This window comes from Monodelphis domestica, chromosome 1 (genome assembly GCF_027887165.1).
Source record: "Monodelphis domestica isolate mMonDom1 chromosome 1, mMonDom1.pri, whole genome shotgun sequence".
NCBI lineage: Eukaryota > Metazoa > Chordata > Mammalia > Didelphimorphia > Didelphidae > Monodelphis > Monodelphis domestica.
This window is the reverse complement of record NC_077227.1, coordinates 228,700,234-228,720,055: the sequence shown is the minus strand read 5'-3', so window position 1 is coordinate 228,720,055 and position 19,822 is coordinate 228,700,234. Positions and strand designations below refer to the sequence as shown.

The 19,822-nt window shown below is 39.8% G+C and overlaps 1 protein-coding gene across 4 annotated transcripts in view; it reads left to right on the top strand.

The window, feature by feature from the left end:
* The window catches only part of DGLUCY (D-glutamate cyclase), a 118,318-nt gene that overhangs the window by 1,446 nt on the left and 97,050 nt on the right, over nt 1-19,822 (top strand). For 2 of the 4 annotated variants that reach the window (XM_056810521.1, XM_007472591.3), the window contains exon 2: nt 8,359-8,457. The exons of 1 other annotated variant lie outside the window; for it this stretch is intronic. In XM_056810521.1, the coding sequence (XP_056666499.1) occupies nt 8,448-8,457 (10 nt within the window). In that variant the 5' untranslated portion in view covers nt 8,359-8,447. Of the gene's footprint in view, nt 1-8,358; nt 8,458-10,399; nt 10,486-19,822 lie in introns of all 4 variants that reach the window. One more of the 4 variants, XM_007472592.3, reaches the window with a different exon arrangement.

The window sequence follows — 19,822 nt, the reverse complement described above, 5'->3', positions numbered from 1 at the left end:
CCAAAATAAATAAATGAATAAATGAAATAAATATACAAATATTTATTATATAAATTACATATCTAAAATATATAAATATATATTAAAAATAAATCATATAAATAAATAAATAAAATAAAATAAAAGTGAATTTTGTATTACCTGGCAGTTGATTCAGAAAATGACTTCCATATCAGTACTTTTCAGCCTAATAATTCCCTTTCTTTCCTTTTTTGGGGTCATGTTAGATGCCTACCACGTCTAAGAACTTTTTTTTTTTAATCCTTACCTTCTATCTTAGAATCAATACTGTATATTGGTTCCAGGGTAGAAGAGCAGTAAGGACTAGGCAAGAAGGGTTAAGTGACTTGTCCACAGTTACACATCTAGGAATTTTTTGAGGCCAGTTTTGAACCCAGGACCTCTAGGCCTGGTTCTCAAGTCACTGCGCCATCTAGCTGGCCCCTCTAGTAGCTTTTAAAGAAAATATTCATAATATATTGTGTAGCTTCTGGGTAATCTAAGTCTATCCCTACTCTTCTTTTTTTCCCCCCTCTCAATCTGGATACATATTTCTTTTCGACCATATTTTCCCATCCTCTGCATGCCAACTTTTATTTGGGAATCACCAAGAATTAAATTTAACGTTGCCTTTGGAAAGCATTGTGAAGTTATTCATAGAATTTCTCTGCTTTTCCATCATCTATAAGAGAGATTGGCACATCAACCACAGTTATCTTTGTGGTAGCCTTTCTGCTTATGCTCAACTTAAAGACCACAAGGCAAGATGACTGAGTGTCCTACGAAATGAAGTTTTGGGTTGCCTTTGGATATATCATTCAACAAGCATTCATTAAGCACCTCCTGTATACTAGGTGCTATGATAAGCACTGGTGATAGAAAGACAAAAGTGAAAGTTTCATTCACAATAAAATAATCCTTTATAGAGCAAATATACGTATACTAAGTGCTTTGAAAGTCTTACAGCTTTCTGTAAATGTCAGTTATTATTATCTCTCCAGGGAGAACCTACCAACCATCCTTCCATTTATTTTTTTTAATCTTTTCCTTCAGTCTTAAAATCAATGCTAAGTATTGGTTCCATGGCAGAAGAACAATAAGGACTAAGTCAGTGATGGGCAACTTTTTGAGCTTGGTATGTCAAAATTTGCCAAAAAACCGAGCATAACTCTGGTGGTGTGTCACTTTGAGAAAAAAAGTCCTTCTTGGCATGCAGCTCCATACTTCTCTGTATGTGGCCATATGTCATCAAAAATGGCTACACGAGTCATAGGTTCACTATCACTGGACTAGGTAATTGAGGTTAAGTGACTTGTCCAAAGCCACAAAGCAAGGAAGTGTCTGGGTTTAGATTTGAATTCAGGCCTTTCTTTCTCCAGGCCTGTCTCTCTATCCACTGAGTACCCATTTACTTTCAAGTTTTTTAAATCTGGTTTTTTTTAATTTCAAAAACCCTTACCTTTTGCCTTGGTTGATTCCAAGGCAAAAGAGTGGTAAGGGCTAGGCAATGGGTAGTAAGTGACCTACCCAGGGTCACACAGCTAGGACGTGTCTGAGATCAGATTTGAACCCAGAACCTCCCATCTCTAGGACTGGCTCTCAATCCACTGAGCTACCCAGCTGCCCCCTTCTGGTTTCATTTATAAAAAAGAAATTCACATTGATATAGTTTAGTTCTTCTGAGTTCATCAATTGTTATTGGACAAGAGTTTCAATTAATGTTTATAGATAGTTTAAGACATGATTTCTTTGCCACTTTTCTACTCTTCAGAAATGAAAGGGAGCTTCATGACACAGGGCCATTTTGTATTTTTCTCAGTTTCGTTGGTTTTCTTGGCTAGCAAATTCATTAGTTAGGGGTTACCCCCTTGGGGATGTGTTTCTGTTCACCTTGGCTGGTTGTTGGACAATCAACTAATTCTGTTTCAAGTATCATACTTGAAACCTTTCCAGCTGGGTTGAGTCTTGCAAAATTTATAATCTGTTGGCATATCTTCACCAACACAAGCTCATCTCTATGCCAGGATAACCAATCAGAGAAAGATTTTGTGGGGTCATTTCTGAGTCAGATGGCAGTGTCCACTCATATTATCACCATGTCAGAGCAAAAACCAAAACAATACTGCTAGAAGACTAAAGAGGAAATGAAGACGTGGCATGTAATTGATTTCTAACAACTTCAACCTATTGATGCCTCCTCCCTTCCCAAATAGGCAGCAGTGTAGGGTAATAAATATCAGCTTGGATTTAGAATCACATTTAGAATTCACATCTTACTTCAAATACTTCCTAGGTATGTGATCCTAGGCAAGTCACTTTATCTCTGTTAGATTCAGTTTCCTCAATCATAAGATGGGGATGATAGCAGCACCCACCTCACAGAGTTGTTATGAGGATTAAATGAGCTAATATATGTCAAGCTCTCGCACACAGGAGATGCTTAATAAATGTTTATTTCCTTCCCTTTCCCTACCTCATAAAGTTCTTGTGAGGATCAAATAAGATGACATATACAGCACTTTGTAAACCTTAAAGTATTATATAAATGTTCTCTTTTCAATTTTTCAATTTATTTTTTCAATATTTTCAATTTATTAAAGATAGGAAATAAATTAAAAGACTATTATCATTTCTTGTGGAAGTTTAATTGACTTAATGAAAAGGCTAAAAAACTCCAGAAACTACTTTAAGCCTGTTTCATCCTAGACCTCAGTTTCCTTATTCTTAAAATGAGAGGTTTGGACCAAGTGATCTCTAAAATTCCTAAAACATGTCACAGCTGGTGCTCTATCATTCTAGATGTCATCCCTTCTCATTCTAACATGCTAACAGTCTAAGTGCTGACTAGATGGTTCCGTGGTACTATAATGAAGACTTCATCAGCTAATGTTAAGCCAATGCGTGTATATCTCCATCTTGTTATGGCGGAAAGCTACCTACATGATCCAACCCTGATTCTTTCCTTGTCTTTGATGAAACAGTTGTCACCTCCTTGTCCTCCCAATTGGACAATGCCTGTCAGTCCAGATGGACTCTTAGCAAGGCCCTACAGATGACCTTTATCCACAAAACCCACAAAAATTATTAGTGGTAGGAATAGCCTTGGATCTCATCATCATGATACATATGTTTAGAGCATTAAGTAGGTGATTTTGTTACTTGTTGTTGAGTTGTTTTAGTCATGACAACTCTTTGTGGCCCCATTTTGGGGTTTTCTTGACAAAGATTTATCATTTCCTTCTCAAGCTCATTTTACAGATGAGAATACCAAGGCAAATGAGATAAAATGGCTTTGCCCAGGGGAACACTGCTAGTAACTGTCTGAGGCCAGATTTCAACTGATTAAAATGATGGGTCATAACCCAATTTAATCAATCAATAAGCTTTTATTAAATGATTACATGCCAGGCACTATGTTAAATATGATAATACAAAGAAGGGAGTCCATGCTATCAAAGACACTCTTTGATAGGGGAAAGAAATGTAAAGTGCTTTGCAAACTTAAAAATGCAATATTGTGATGATGATGATGATAATGATGACAAATGATGACATGTTTGTAATCAACAGATATCACTGTCTGGGAAGATGTGAAGGTAGGTTTAAGATGGACAGTAAAAGAGGAGAGGCATATCCTCATTTCTCTGGCTCCCACCTTTGGAATTTGGGGTCATAACTACTCTCCCCAAACTACACCTTTCTCCTTCTGCTAGATGGAGCCACTCTTCTCTCCTTTGGATGTGCTGTAGGGAAGAACAACTGGAGGCTGGAAAGGAGAGACAGGATAGCTCACATATAACTCTTCTCCTCACCAGACCATCATGGCTATCCAACTTTTGGAGTTTTTAGCCTGAGGAGCAAAAATAATAATAATAATAATAATAAATTCTATCAACTGTAAATTCTCCTTTTGAGAAGTTTATTAGAAGTTATCAAATTTGTTATCAAGAATAATCAAAACCCATAAAACTTTCTGTTATTGAACAGAATCCCCCAAACTAGCCATTTTAGACAAGGGGTCAAATCTGTCTTCTTCTTTCTGTACTAATCTGAGCTATTCATTGGCCATCTCCATTACAATGCCCTAATTAAATAAAATCAAGACTAAATAAATGACTTAATATTTATGACTGATGGTGGCTTTATGAAATATTTTAAAAACAGGGATTAAGAGCAGCTTAAAGAAAAAGAGAATTCCTGTAGAAAATGTCTACAAGCAGAGGCAAAAGGCAGGAAATTAAACATTTCTTGTCTTTTCTCTAATTCAAGTTCCAATCTATTCTAGTCACACAGACAATTGTTGCTTAGTCATTTTTTGTTTGTTTGTTTTTCTAGTCATGTTTGACTCTTCCTGTCTTCTTTTAAGGTTTTCTTGGCAAATATACTGAAACAGTTTGCCATTTCCTACTCCAGCTCATTTTACAGATGAGGAAACTGAGGCAAATAGAGTTAAGTGACTTGCCCAGGATCACACAGTTATTAAATGTCTGAGGCTAGATTTGAACTCAGGTCTTCATGACTCCAGGCCTAACATTAACTACTGTACTACCTAGCTACCCTCTACTTAGTTTACCTATAGAGTTTGTTTGAAGGATGTCGGTTCCCTATAAATTGTATGAGATTATAATTCTATTTAACTAAGTTCATTCAACTTTTATAACATTAAAATATAGGATTATGGATCCATCTTTTCTTTAACTTTTATGACCTAGGAGGAGTAAACAAGATTGCTATATGTAAAAGAATTATTTCTTTGTCCCACTGACATAATTTTGCCTTTTAGAGGCCTTGTCAGAATCCTCATGATTATTCTGCGGCCCAAACCTATAATAATAATAATACAACCTCGGTTTTTACTTCCATAATTTCTGCATTGTTGTTATAAATTATATTTGGCAGCAATTACCCACCATATGAACTCAGAGAGGAGATATTTCTTCCAAAACACCATCATGGCTAAATCACAGAGTGAGAGGAAATAGGTAAAAAGATAGGAAAGATATCCTGAAAAAATAAGGAACCAAGTTGTAAAGCTCTTTAAATGCAAATAAACAAAAACAAAAAACTCATTAACCTCAAACCCCAAAAGGGTAGCTCATATTTAATCCTAGGAGTAATAGGGAGCCAGCTACTAGGTTACGACTTGTAGAGTACCTGGTAGAAGGCACCTTTTTGGGGGGGTACTCTGAAAGTCCATCATTTTATGAACTCACCTTTTTCTAAAGTTTTAAGATTTACACTGTTAGATTCTTACCATGTGTTGTTATTCTGACTCTTCTCTATCTCACACCCCCCCACATCCAATCTGTTCCCACAGCTTGTCAATTTTACCCTTCCAATATCTCTCAAACTGGCCTTTTTCTCTTCTCCGATATGGCTACCATCCTAGTCCAGGCCCTCATCATGTCACCCTTGGACTATTGCCCTAACCTACTGGTGGGTCAGCCAGCCACAAATCTTTTCCCCACTCCAGTTCATTCAGCTCCCAAAGTGCTTTTCCTAAAGCTGATCTAACTAACAACATCATTATTCCTCTGCTCAGTAAACTCTTGAGGCTCCCTATTGCCTCCCGGATGAAATGCAAACAAAATAATCTGTTTGGCATTCAGAGCCCCTCATAATACAGTCCCCTCCTCCATTCTCAGTCTCCTTACACCTTACTCCAAAACACATGCTGGTCACTTCTGTGGCACTGGTCTTCTAGCTGTTGTACCAATAAGATGCTCCATTCACCACGTACCCTATGAGTAGTAATCCAGTGGCTAGCTCCCTATTACTTCTAGGACTAAATATGGGCTACTGTTTGGGGATCTGAGATTTTATTTTGTTTATTTGAATTTAAAGAGCTTCATAACTCGGTTTCTTCATTTCTTTTCAGGATATCTTTCCTATCTTTTTACCTCTAGGTATTTTCTCTGGCCATCCTCCATGTCTCTCTCCTCTGCTCTTTTTAGTGATTTCTCTGGCTTCCTTTAAGAACCCAACTAAAATCCTATCTTTTATAGGAAGTCTTCCATAACCCCTCTTAATTCTAGTGCTTTCCCTGTGTTAATTATTGCCTCTTAATCCTGTATATAAATTGCTTGGTACATATTTGGTTGCATGTAGTTTCTTCTGTAAACTCTTTGAGGGCAGGGACTGTATTTTTTATGCCTTTTTATATATGCAATGCTTAGTACAGTGTTTGATTCATAATAAGTGCTTAATAAATTGATTGACTGGTTGATTGACCTCTATTTCTGGAGATGAACAAAGTGAGGCTCAGAAGTTTGGGACCTCAGAGGACTCCCTAGGCTATGGTTGGTAAGCTTTCCCTTTATCTCATCCAGAAGCAGGCCACTGTACCACTTCCTGGCCACCTCAACTGTACCATCAGGTTCACGTGCTCTCCCCCATCCCCTTTCCAAGTCATGCTCCCATCTATGTGTTGTCTTCCCCTATTAGGATGTGAACTCCTTGAGCACAGAGATTACCATGTTTGCTTCTATTTGTATCACCAGCATTTAGTACAGGATCTGGCATCCAGTAGGAGTTTTAATAATTTAAAATTTTAAAATTAAATAAATTAATTTTATTTATGTATATATCATTTATATATAATAAATTGATAAAAATTTAAAAATTAAATTTAAAAAGAAATAATTTTTTAAAATTTAACTAGGAGAGTTTCAAGTGACTTGTCTAGAGTTATTGAAGTGGTCAACATTAGAGTCAGCACTGAGTACTTTTCTCCTTAATGAATAAGCAAATGAAAGGATGTGGAGCAAATATGTACTATAATGGGAGAGAGGAGATACTATGGAATGCAGCTTTACCACCACCCCTTCTCCTTCTCCCAGTGCTTGGATCATTTTTGTGTTTTCTTTGGGTTTAGGTGATCCTTTGGGAATTCAGGTAAGTTTTCCTGGCAGGAGTTGTTAAGAGTAGAATTGTCGGATAATTGCTGCTTACTTGATGGCAGAAGAGAGAAGTAACAAAGAACTCCAATCTTTCTCAAGTACACATTCAGGACTGAAGTTCTCCCAAAGTGGTTATTCATGGAACAAAGGTTAATTAAGCAACTATTATGTGCCAGGCATTGTGCTAAGAGCTAAGGAAGGATACAAAGGAATTCTGCCAAAGTTTTGAGAGTTAAGATGCTGGGAGTCCCTGGAGTTGATGTCTTGTCCAAACTCAAGCTTCTTCTTAAAGCTTAGTCTTTTTTTTTTAATTACAGGGTTTGTGTGCTCAGCCCCCCAGATGGCACTAATGCCAGTTTGGTAGAACTACCCTGGTCTCACTTTTCTTTCTTATGGAGAGAGCCTATAAAGCCCATAAAGATCTGTGTTATCCTACAATCTCTAAAAGCTATGGGGGAAGTTATACCTAAAATGTAAGGAATAACCTTAATTTTATTTTTAAAATGTGCTGTCGATTATCCAATAAATCTTCCTCCTTATTTCCTGACCCCCTTCCTTGAAAAATGGGCCCAACTCATTGCTTGAGCCACTCAGATCTGGAAAGATTTTTATTTAAAAGACAAATACACCAAGAAAAATGCTGTGGAACCTGCCATCTAAAACCAGTGAATCAGAGAACAAGTAAATAAGTTTAGTTCCAAAGAAGGGTCCAGAGACTCTCTGTGATTTTCCAACAATGGTAAAGGAACTTACTCTAGACAGGAAACAGGCTGAAAACTTTCCCCTGCCAAATATGTTTTCACCATCTCCCTTTTGGGTCCTCAGCAGCTGCCAAAAACTCAGTAGGACAGATCCCCATCGTGCAAGGATACAGTCAGAGATCACTATCTCCCTGTTGCTTCAGTCCAAAGAATAGGGCATCTAGGTGGTATATTGGATAGAGTGCCAGGCCATGAGTTGGGAAGACCTCAGTTCAAATCCAGCCTCAGACACTTACTGGCTGTGGGATCCTGGGAAAGTCATTTCACCTTATTTGCCAGTTTTCTCAGCTATAAAATGAATTGGAGAAGGAAATGGCAAACTGGTCTGGTATTTTTGCCAAGAAAACTCCAAATGGGGTCATTAAGAGTCAGACACAACCAAACAAAAAATAACAATCTACCCAAAGAAGCCAGAAAAGGGTCACTCTCTATAAAATGGATGTTTGTCATCTTTAAGCACTGTCATCCTGGGCATTTGAGAAGATACTGGGCAGTTCCTTAATGCCCTTCTTAGGGATGCATACCACTTACTGGCCTACAGTCTAGGAAATCATAAAGCTCCTTGAGAGTAGGGACTACATCATTCTTCTCTTTGTATATCTAGTTCCTAGCCCTGAGCCTTGTATACATGGGGTGCTCGTAAGATCATGGAATTTAGAGCTACACGGGACTTTATTGATAATGAATTCCTCATCTAGGTGGCACGGCAAATCAAAAAACTTAGAGGATTGGATTTGGAGACAAGAGAACCTGAATTCAAATCTCTCCTCAGACATTTACTAGCCATATGACCCCAGGTAAGTCACTTAACCCCTTCTCAGCCTTAGTTTCCTATTCTGTAACATGGGAGATAGTAATAGCACCTACCTCACAGAGGCTTTGGCAGCTAGGTGGCACAGTGCTGGACCAGGAGTCAGGAAGACTCATCTTCATGAACTCAAATCTGGCCCCGACACTTACTAGCTGTGCAATCCTGAAAGTTAAGCAAGTCAATTAACCCTGTTTGCCTCAATTTCCTTATCTGTAAAATGAGCTAGAGAAGGAAATGACAAACTATTCCAGTATTTTTGCCAAGAAAACCCCAAAAGGGGTCAGACACAATTAAACAACATAGGGGCTCTGTGAGAATCAAATAAAATAGCATATGTAACATATTTTATGAAGCTTAAAGCTTTCTATAAATGTTGGCTATATATGAAAACTGATCTGGGCTTGGAACAAGAGCTACAAATAGAAAGAATTCAACAGTTCTTATCCTGAAAGAACATATGCCCTAATGAGGAAAGAACTCAAACATATACAAATATATATAGAATAAATACAAATAAAATCAAGGTCATTAAATACGAGGTATTAATGATGGAGGGCACCAGCATTTGGAACAATGAAGAAAAGAGACCATTTAGAAGGAAATGTTTCAGATGAATCTTAAGGAATGAGAAAGTTGTTATGAGATGGAAAAAAAAGAGGAGCATTGAAGGTCATACTCAATGAAATGATTCTCTCCAAGCAAGCATCTATGCAACGTTTAAAGAGTAATCAACTATTTCTGTGTTAAGTAATTGTGATCATTTGAGTGGCACAAACACTAAGAGAACCTGCTAAATCTATCATTTTTGACAAGTGAAATAAAATCCAAATGTTTGAACCAAAAAAAAAAAGTAATAAAACTGAGGCTGAAATGAGAAGGCAAGTGATCATAGGATCATACATAAAGCTGGAAGGATCCTTAGGAGCCATTCCTTTCAACTCATTTTACAAATGAAGAAACTGAGGGCCAAGGAGAGTAAGTAATTTCCCTAAGGTCTCTCAAATGGTCAAGTATCAGAGGCCAGATTAGAGCCCAGGTCTTCTGACTCTAGATCTAGGTCCCTTTCTATTGTGCCAAGGTCACCAGGATGCAAACCCAAGTCTTCTCATTTAGGACTCTTTGGGGGCAGCTGGGTGGCTCAGTGGATTGAGAGTCAGGCTCAGAGACTAGAGGTCCTGGGTTCAAATGTGACCTCAGATACTGTTATGATTTCTTAGCCCTTACTGCTCTTCTGCCTTGGAACCAGTATTGGTTCCAAGTCAGAAAGTAAGAGTTTTAAAAAAGACTTTCCATATAGTTAATAAATGTTTACTAAATGAATCAATGATTTCCTGAGGCAAAATAATTGAGGTCCAGAAGTGAGATCATTTAAATAACTTAAGTGGGAAATCTCTTTCCCCAAAATTTTGGTTGTTTAGAAAATAGGTCAGAGTGCCCCCCCATCAGTCAGTCAAGAGTGCTTGCTGTGTACCTATCGAAGAGGGGCATAAAAGGGGAAATAATATCCTTTCTCTTGGAAATGTCTCAGCCAAGTTAGGGAAGCTGAGCATTCCATATGAAATAATAATAATAGCTTACATTTCTAAAGTACATTAAGACTTAATCATCATTTTCATTGTAATAAATGTAAAAAATGTAGGCATTGTTTAGTATTATGGTCTCCATTTTAAGGATGAGGAAATTGAGGGATAAAAAATTTGTGACATGTTCATGGTCACCCAATTAGTATCAAAAGTGAGTTTTGAAGCCACATCTCTTGACAAGACAGCCACCTTGCTATAATCTAACTAATAACATCATTATTTTATTAACCTTTTATTTTTTGATAAGGACCAATGATACCATGGGGTGATATCTTCCCTGGTGTATGAACTAGATTTAAGTGAGACAGAGTTGCACAAAGCTGTCAGCCTTGATCTTTCTTCCAGACTGGATATTGGAGAGCAGACACAAAGTAAAGATGACGGGATGCAGAGGATGGCTGGTGTCTTCAATCTTGCCATGATACTATATTGTAAGATATGGATTAAGCTTTGCGCCCTATTAGTTAGAGGGTTTGCTGTGAAATCATCAAGAAATGGGTTGTAACCCTACCTCTGACACACATTGATTGGGCAATTACTTAACCTCTTAATGCCTCAAGCGACTCCAAGTCTGAAAGTAACAATACTCTGCACCCAAGGGAACAGAGAACCTTTCAAAAGAAATGCCTGCCAGTAAAACATTGCAAGCTTGCCCTGCCTAATGCAAACTTGCTGTGCAATAACATCATTAAGGTTTTATAGCTAAATCCCACTGTAGTATTCCAGTGCAAAAACAGATGGGTCCTTGAGTCCCCCCCAGTTCTAACATCCCAAACATCTTCATTTACCATTGCCACGAACCGTACAGCAGGAGCCGAAACGTAGTTTTGGAAATAACTTCCCCTAGTAACGCTGCTTCTCTATTCTTGTGGAAAGGATTGATGCTTTCAGATGTGCCAGATCTGTGGCAAAGTATCAACTGGTGACATTAAAGTGTTGAAAGGACTCAGAGTTGAGAAGGTAAAACAGAGTAGGTGGGCTCCGTGTTATGGTGTTCTTTTCTGTGTTGTTGTTGCCTCTTATTTCTATATTACAGCGGTTTGATCCATTAGTTCCACTCTCTCTATTCCCCACTGAATTCTCTCTCCGAACAAAGAAAAACAAGTGAGCAAAATAAACAAATTCAGTGATCCGCTCTCAACTGGGAAGTGTTTAAAGCATACAGATGCAAGAACTATCCACAAGATCATAGTTTTAGGGCTGGAAGGGACCTTAGCCGTCATCCTGTCCCGTCCCCCCCCTTCATTCATCCAACTCAGATCTTCTGAATCCAAAACCACTGGGTTTTTTCTATTGTATCACCACGCTTGCCTCCAAAATAGGTTTCTTTGTAGATCTGGACCCCCAATTTTTAGGCAACAGCCATATTGCTAACCAGTTACACTACAGAGACCGGATGAGAATGGATAAATGGTGTTCAGATGAGAATTAGTAGATCAATGTGGCTAGAGCAGCAGAGGGGCAGCTAGGTAATACAGTGGATAGAGCATAGGACCTGGAATGAGGGCCATTCATTTTCCGGGTTCAAATCTGCCCTCAGGCACTTACTGGCTGGATGACCTTGGGCAAGTCACTTAGCCCTGTTTGACTCGGTTTCCTCATCTGTACAATGAGTTGGAGAAGGAAATGGCAAACAGAATCTTTACCAAGAAAATCCTAAATGAGGTCTCAAGGAGTCAAACACAACTGAACAGCAATAACAACATGGCATAACGATAGAACGCTGGACCACTCACTGCTTTTTCTGCTCTATCACCATGCTTCCCAGTGGCAGCTGGGTGATGCAGGGGATAGAGTGCCACACTGAAGGCAAGATCTGACTTCAAACCTGACCTCTGATACTTCCTAGCTTTGTCCCCCTGCGCAGATCACTTAACGGCCATCTGCCTCCATTTCTTCAACTGTAAAATGGGGCTAATAATATGGCCTACCTCACAGGTTGTTAGGAGGATGGAATGAGACAATATTTGTAAAAAGCACTTTGCACGGTGCCTGGCAGATAGCAGGTACTTAATCAATATGCATTCCTTTCCTCCTTCCTAGAACACTGTGTGCAGAGAAGAGAATGATTTGCTCTTCTTGGGGTGGGATTCCGTTATAGATCCCATTAGAGAAGGGAAACTTGAGGACGTTCTGTTTTTGCCACAGGCCTAGTGAGTTGGGAGGCTGCTTAGCTCAAGCAAGCAAACCATTAGGCTACCCTACCTCCTTGTCTGCTCTTACCTTTAGAAGTCAGAAGAGCCGCTCCCGAGGACAGAGTGAAAGAGCTGAGGAAGCTTATGCTATGTAACTTGTTGCTTTCTGATTGGCTAGACTTTAGCGCCTAGATTGTAAGTTCGGGGTATCAGACAGAGAGGGGAGGGGGCCTCACATCAGGAATCCATAAAATGCTTGTATCTGCACCCATGCCCTGGGCTTCGCCATTAGGGCAGGTCCCCTTACTCATGAGTAAGAATAAAGACTGCATCTTCTACCACCCACTCTCTGACTCCAGGTTTGTAATTATAATTTGGGTGGGTGGTCCTTTTTCATCCTACATAGATACTATCCCGCTTAAATCTTGTTTTAGACAGCAGCTGTGTTACCTTGGGCAAGTCATTTACTATCTTAGTCTCGGTGATCCCGGACAAATCACTTAACCCCATTTGCCTCAGTTTCCTCATCTGTCAAATAAGCTAGAGAAGGAAAAGGCAAAGGACTATAGTATCTTTGCCAAGAAAAATTCAAATGGGGTCATGAAGAGTCGGATGTGTCTGAAGCCACTAAACAACAAAAGTCTCCGTTTTCTCATCTGTAAAACAGGCTTTATAAAAGTCCCTAAGAGTTTTTGTAAGGATCCAGTGAGATAACGCCCATAAAGTGCACTACGGTGCCACCTGTTACTAGTACTCATACCAATGAGAAACGAAGCAATTGACAATGAAAGAGGAGTCAATCTGAGAAATGTGGGGAGCCGGGATTGCCTCCTGTTGCAGCTGTGTACTGCTAGCAGGGGCCTGGAGACCCTGGGCAGGCCTGAGAGCCAGCCTGCTGGGCCACGTCTCCTCTGGGCCAGGACCCGTCTGGGAATGGCGGGAGGCTCTTGGGATGGTCCCAGATAAGAGCTGTGGCCCACAAGCTGGCCTGAGCGCCGGGGCTTCAGCTGGGGAGGGAGCAAGGCAGAGCCTACACGTGGTCATTTTCATTCGTCTCTAACAGGAAAATGAGTGTAATTAGTATAATAAATGGATTCCTATTTACTTCTGCATTGTGAAAACGAATCCTCTGTTCATCGGATGGAGGGGTTTCCATTTCCATTTAGTAGGCACTGAGGCTTCGTGGTGAAACCTGAAGTAAAACATAATTTTTCATAAACTATGCTGTGCTAACATCCAAATTCTGGTTAATGGGAGTAGCAGGGAAGAAAAATTAATTAGTGGATGAATCAGGCTTCTGTTTATATTTAACCCTTTGCAGAATGCAGATGTAGACCCAGAAGCCATTGCTGAAGAACCAAGTCAAAAATGGGAATAAAGGATAAAGGCCAGGAATAGGAATAGAGGAATCTGAGAAATACGTGGATACCAGAGATGAAGACAAATTCAGAGTCTAGGCAAGCAGTCAAAAGCCAAAAAATTAAATATTTTAATAATAATAATAACGATGATAACTAACACTCACTTAGTGCTTTAAGGTTTGCAAAGCACTTAACAAATCTTATCTAATTTTATCCACACAATAACTCTGAAAAGCAGTTAGTATTTTTATTTCCATTTTAAAGGTGAGGAAACTGAGGCAGACAGAAGTTAAGTGACTTCCCCAAGGTCACAAACTTGTAATAAATGTCTAAAGCCAAATTTGAACTCCCGTCTTCCTGACCCCTAAGTTCAATACAGACTGACCTCTAACCTGGCCATATACAGACCCCTAAATCCAGAGCTCTCTATCCATTGTGCCAGCTCACTAAGAAAAGTTCGAAGTACTGAGTCATAGAACAGTTAGGTAAACAATTAAGACTGTATGTAGGAAACATCAGTACCAAGAGGATCCTGAAACTGAGGAGCCAATTGTAAGTTCAGGCTTACTTGGGGTTTGCAGATGGGAACAAATGAATCATCAGGGGGATATGCTAGAAAAAAAAAAAATCCTGGCCCTAAGGGGCAGTGAGGCAGCACAGTGAATGGAGGACAAGGTTTGGAGTCAGACAGAACTAACTGGGTTCAAATTTGGTCTCATAGCTGTGTGACCTTGGCAAGTCACTTAACCTCAATTGCTTAGCCCTTGCCCCCTTTGTTCGTGCCTTAGAAGGGAAAACAAGGCAGAAGGGTTTTGTTTTGTTTTGTTTTTTAATCCTGCCTCCAGAATTTAATAGTTGAGTGACACTGGCAAAGTTAATTCATTTTTCTGAACTTTAGGGTCTCCATTTCCTTATCTGTGAACAGGGGTTAGTTAATAACATTTGTATGGCCTACCTCAGTGAATTGTGTGAATTGCCATTATTATTGGAGGTAAGAGGAGATGCTGACAATACTCTGTGGAAAGATGAGGATTTTTGGTGTTGTTTAAGGAAGAATTTATACAAGGAATAAAGGTTATTTGGCTGTGGGATCTTCTCCCCATCCCATCTGTATGTCCCTATAGGAAAACTCTTGCCTGTTGCAATCAATTTATGGTCTCATTTTATACAGTTCGCCAAACCATCACTAAGGCTAAGAGAAAATGTAGGCTCCCCCCTCCCAGCCCCTTCCATGCCATTGTTCTGCCCCTCGTGGGGGTAGCGTGTTAGGCCTGAAGCTAGGAAGCCTCACCTTTCTAGTTCAAATCTGGCCTCAGACATTAGCTATACAACATCGTGTAAGTCACTCGGTTCCTCCTCTCTAAAACGAGCTGAAGAAGGAAATGGCAAACCACTCCAGTATCTTTGCCAAGAAAACCCCAAATGGGGTCACGAAGAGTCGGACACAAGTGAACAACCGCTACAGAGACAAAGGAATGGTGGTTTGAATTCTCTGCGGGGGATGACGTGAATAACTTAGAATCTCTGCAGCAATACCCTGGTGCCGTAGACTCTCGGGCCAGATCCAAAACGACAGGTCTTGAATCTTTTTGATTTTAGCAATAAAAAACAAAACACAATGGAGAAAAACCTAGAACTCCTATCTGAAAGGCTAGATAAGAACTGTTCTCCAGTCCCAACAGCTGTAAAAGGAGAAAGGGAACTAAAGAAAAGTGATATTCCCCTCCCTTTTTCTTTTATGTTCTGTTTTTAGCCTGTGTTTTTCAGAGCGAGTAGGTACCATGGTGATAGGTGCCATAGAAATAGATAGATAGATAGCACAGTTTAAGCACAAAGACTGAGCTGATGATCCGTTCCCATGGAGATGTACTGACAGTGGGTTGGGAGAGGCTCAGGGACCTTGCTTTTTCTCCCTGACAGGAAGGCATGTCAGAAAACTCTGGGAATGGCCAATTTGGGTCCTTGGACCTGTAAAGAAATTGCAGTGTGCTCTTGACGACAAAGCGCCGGCCTTGGGTCAGGCAGATCTGGGTTCTAATTCCGCCTCTGAAACTTACAATCTCTCTGATGCTTGACAAGTCGGTTAGCTTTGAGCTTCAGTTTCTCTCTCTCTAAAATAGTAAAAATAAGACTTATAATGTTTATGAGCTTCAAAGTGGTTCAGTGGATAGAATGCCAGAGCTGGAATCAGGAAGAATCACATCTTCCTGAGTCCAAATCTGGCCTCAGATACTCACTAGCTGTGTGACTCTGGGCAAGTCACTTAATCCTGTTTGCCTCTGTTTTCTCATCTGTAAAATGAGTTGGAGAAGGAAATGGCAAACCACTCCAGTATATTTGCCAAGAAAACCCCAAATGGGGTCACAAAAAGTTGGACACAACTGAAAAATGACTAAACCACATCTACCTTATAGGATTGGCATGAAGTTCAAATGAGAGAGTTCCTGGAAAGTGCTTTCCAAACCTGGAAACACCATATAAGTCTTACCTATCATTATATTGGTGACTATTCAAACATTAGGTCCAGCACAATGAACCCCGTTCCCATTTCCTCTCTCTGCAATCCAACCTCTACATGCTTCATGTTCAGCTCAGATCATGTTCACTCCCTGTTCAAACTCATCCTCTCATGGCTTCTTCCATTAAGTCCAAACTTCTCAGCCTAGCCTTCAAAGCCTTCCATGACCATCCTCCCTTTGCAGCTGCATCGGACCCTGCTCCCCTCCACGTGCCTGCCCTTTGCTTTGGCCAAAATAGGTGGCTTCTGGTTCCTCAAAACATGTCCTAGCTCATGTTTACTGAAACTGTTGTCCCGCCTAGAATGTCAATTCTTCTCCAGCTGTTGAAATCCTTCATCAAGACCTGGTTCAAATTTCATTTGCTTCCTGAACCCACTCTTGAGCCCTCTAACCTGGAAGTAATGCCCCAATCCTCTGAACTATAGCAATTTATTTATAACTGTCTTATGGCCACTGTGATTTTTTTCCCCCACTCCTCATCCTTCTTGACCTTGCCACAGTTTTTGTCATCCCCTCTGTCGGAATAATCTCTTTTTCCTTGGCTTCATTGGCATTGTTCTCTCTTCTTACTTGTCTGACTACTGCTTAATCTCCTTTACTGGATTACCGTGAAGGTCAGGAAATGAAAGCACAGGAAGACTCAATGGATGGAGCCCTGGGCCCACAGTCAGGAAGTTTTGAGTTCAAATCCAGCCTCAGATATTTACTAAGGGTGTGACCCTGAGCAAATCATTTCACCCCGTTTGCCTCAATTTTTTAAAAACTGAAGGGGATGATAATAGCACCTAGCCCTAAGGATTGTCATGAGATTAAAATGAAATATAATATTTGTTTTTAACAAAATAAAGCATTGAGCATATTGCCTGGCACACAGTAAGCCGCCCTATATAAAGTCTTACTCCCTTCTCTCTCTTTTTTTAAGTTTAGCTTAGTTGTTCCCTTTCTGTGACATTTTCTCTGATCCTTTCAGTTGTTAGTGCTTATTTCCTCTCTACATTCCCTCATATTAACATATCTGTGGTCATGTTATATCCCTCTCCCCTCAGAAGGTAAAATCTTTAGTGAAAAAATTTCTTGTTTTGCTTTGTTTTTTTTGTCTTTGTATCCCTATCTCTGAGCACCATGGTTCCGAATTATTGAGTGCCTAAAAATAGTTGGGGAAGCGAGGCAATGCAGTGAATAGAGTGCTGGGTCTGATGTCAAGAAGACTCTTCTTTATTGGTTCAAATATAGCTTCGGATACTTACTAGCTGTGCAACCCTGGACAAGTCACTTAACCCTATTTTCTTCAGTTTCTTCATCTGTAAAAGGAGCTGGAAAATGAGACTACTCCAGTATCTTTGCCAAGAAAATTCCAAATGGGGACATGAAAAGTAGACATGACTGAATAATAACAAAAAGATTCATTCAAATTAAATTAATATTATAACAAATAGTATTCATTTGAATTAGACTAATCTTATAAGTCTTCCTTGCATTACAAAATTTATATAGTTAAGTATATATCTTATTCCCACAGTAGACTATTGGCTTTTTGAGGGCAGAAATTGTGTCCTATTTCTGTTTTAGCCTCTAGAGCCCCAGGGAAGTTCAGTAAAAAGGGAGTACTATTATTTGTTCTTTGGATGAGTTCATTTCTAGGGTACGTGTGGTTATCTTTACCCATTGGGTATTGCCTGACATTATAATTATTTGCGTGTGCATAAAAAACCCACAGAAAAATTTCAAATAAATTCAAATGTTTTATCATATATTTAACAAAACATAAACATACAAAATAAAGAATAGGTTCATTCAAAGGGTTTTTGCTGTGTGTAGTTAGCTGATTGAAAGCCAGCCTCAAAGCTATAAAGATCTGGGTTTGATTTCTGCCACCGATACAGACTGACCTTGTGACCCTAGGCAAGCCATTAATTGATCAGTACTCTCAGCAGCTTTTTAATAAAAGTTGCAGAGAAGGGGCCAACTGTCATTGGTAAGAGGGAGCTTCATCACTGAGCTTTCCAGATACCAGTGAAAACTCAAGTACAGTCCTCCCCCCCAAGCTTTTTGACTTATAAGTGCTAGGCATTGTGGTAAATTCTGGGAAACAATTAATCAATGAGTATTTATTAGTTCCCTACCCTGTGTCAGAGACTCAGAGAGACAAAAGACAAAAATGAAACAGTTGCTACCCTTGAGAAGTTTACATTTCAATGGAGAAGGCAACAATGTGAATTATATAGCTAGATACAAAAACATATACTTGACCTCTTACAAAGTAACCACAGATGCATTAGTAGCTGGGGGGGGGGGGGGGGGGCCAAGAAAGGCTAAATGTAGAGGATAGTATATGAAGTGTCCTTTGAAGGAAACCAGGGATTCCAAAGTGTGAGGGAATGCACACTCCTTTCTTAGATTTCAGATTAGGTTTCCTAGGATCATGGGACAGTTGGCAGCAGAGGTATACTGAGAAATGTTTAACAACCGGCTCTCTGGGGGGGAAATTGTATATGTAGGTTCTTTAGGAATCGTTATAGGACACACCTTTAAGTTTAATCATCATCACTGATATTTCTTCTACTCTTGAAAGTTCAGACAATCAAGAAGCCAATAAATCAAGCCCTGAGTTGCAGTGTTTGCTAAAAATTTATCAGTTGGCTCTTGCTAGCATGTAGAAGGACATTCTAGTATACCATTGGCTGGAAGGGACCTTTGTTATTGTTTAATAAAGTCTCATTCTTCACAGGGCCATGGACTTTTCCATGGGGTTTTCTGGCCAAAGATAGTGAAGCATGTTGCCATTTCCTTCTCCAGTGTGTCCCCATTTTATAGATGAGGACCTGAAGCAATTGGAGTTAAGTGGCTTGCCTGGGGTCACCCAGCTAGTAAGTGTCTGTCTGAAGTCAGACTTGAACTCAGATCTTCCTGATTCCAGGCTCAGGACTCTACCTACTGCACTAACTAGCTTTCACAGAAGGGGCTTTAGGGGTTATCTAGTTTGCCTTTTATAACATTCAACGGTTCTTAAGGTCATAGATTTTGGAGTTCATAAACAGACCAACCTCCTCATTTTACAGATGAAGAATTGTGCCCCTGAGAAATTAAGTGCCTGGTCCATGGCCACTTACATGTAGTAGAGCTGGGATTTGAACCCAGCTCCCCTGACCCCATTACCCTAAAGCTCATTTAGGAGTTGGATTTATACTGCCTTTAAACATTGATGCTGTTCTAGTCCACTCGGGTTGATCTTTATAGTTCTAAGTTCCCCATAAAAGAAGCAGGCTGAGCTTTGATGCTTAAAGCAAGAGGCCAGTGTGTTTAAACTCATATAAAAGAAGCCCTGGGACTTACCTTGAGACACCTGGATGTACAAAGAAGGGTTTCATGGAAGGAGGAAGGATAAATGCCGACCACAGTCACCAGAGGTCCGAGGATATAGCCAGACCTCTGGGGAGAACCAGACATATCTGTGATTTATCCTGAAGTCACACATCTGGGATAGCATAGCTGATAGAACAGGGAAATGTGGACTTCCAATAAGATAATCTACAGGCTGGGGCAGGAAGAACTGAATTCTATGAGAGAAAGTCTTCCTGACCTAATGCTTAGGTTATCCCAGGCTCTTGGCAGTTCTCTTCTTATCCTATAAAACTGGGCTCTTCAGTAATACAAACAAGGATCAGCTGTTTTACGGGAAGGACGGTAAAGACTTGCTCAGGTGTGTCTGATTTTCTTTTCCACCTCTGATGTTACAAATGAGTAAGTACATCA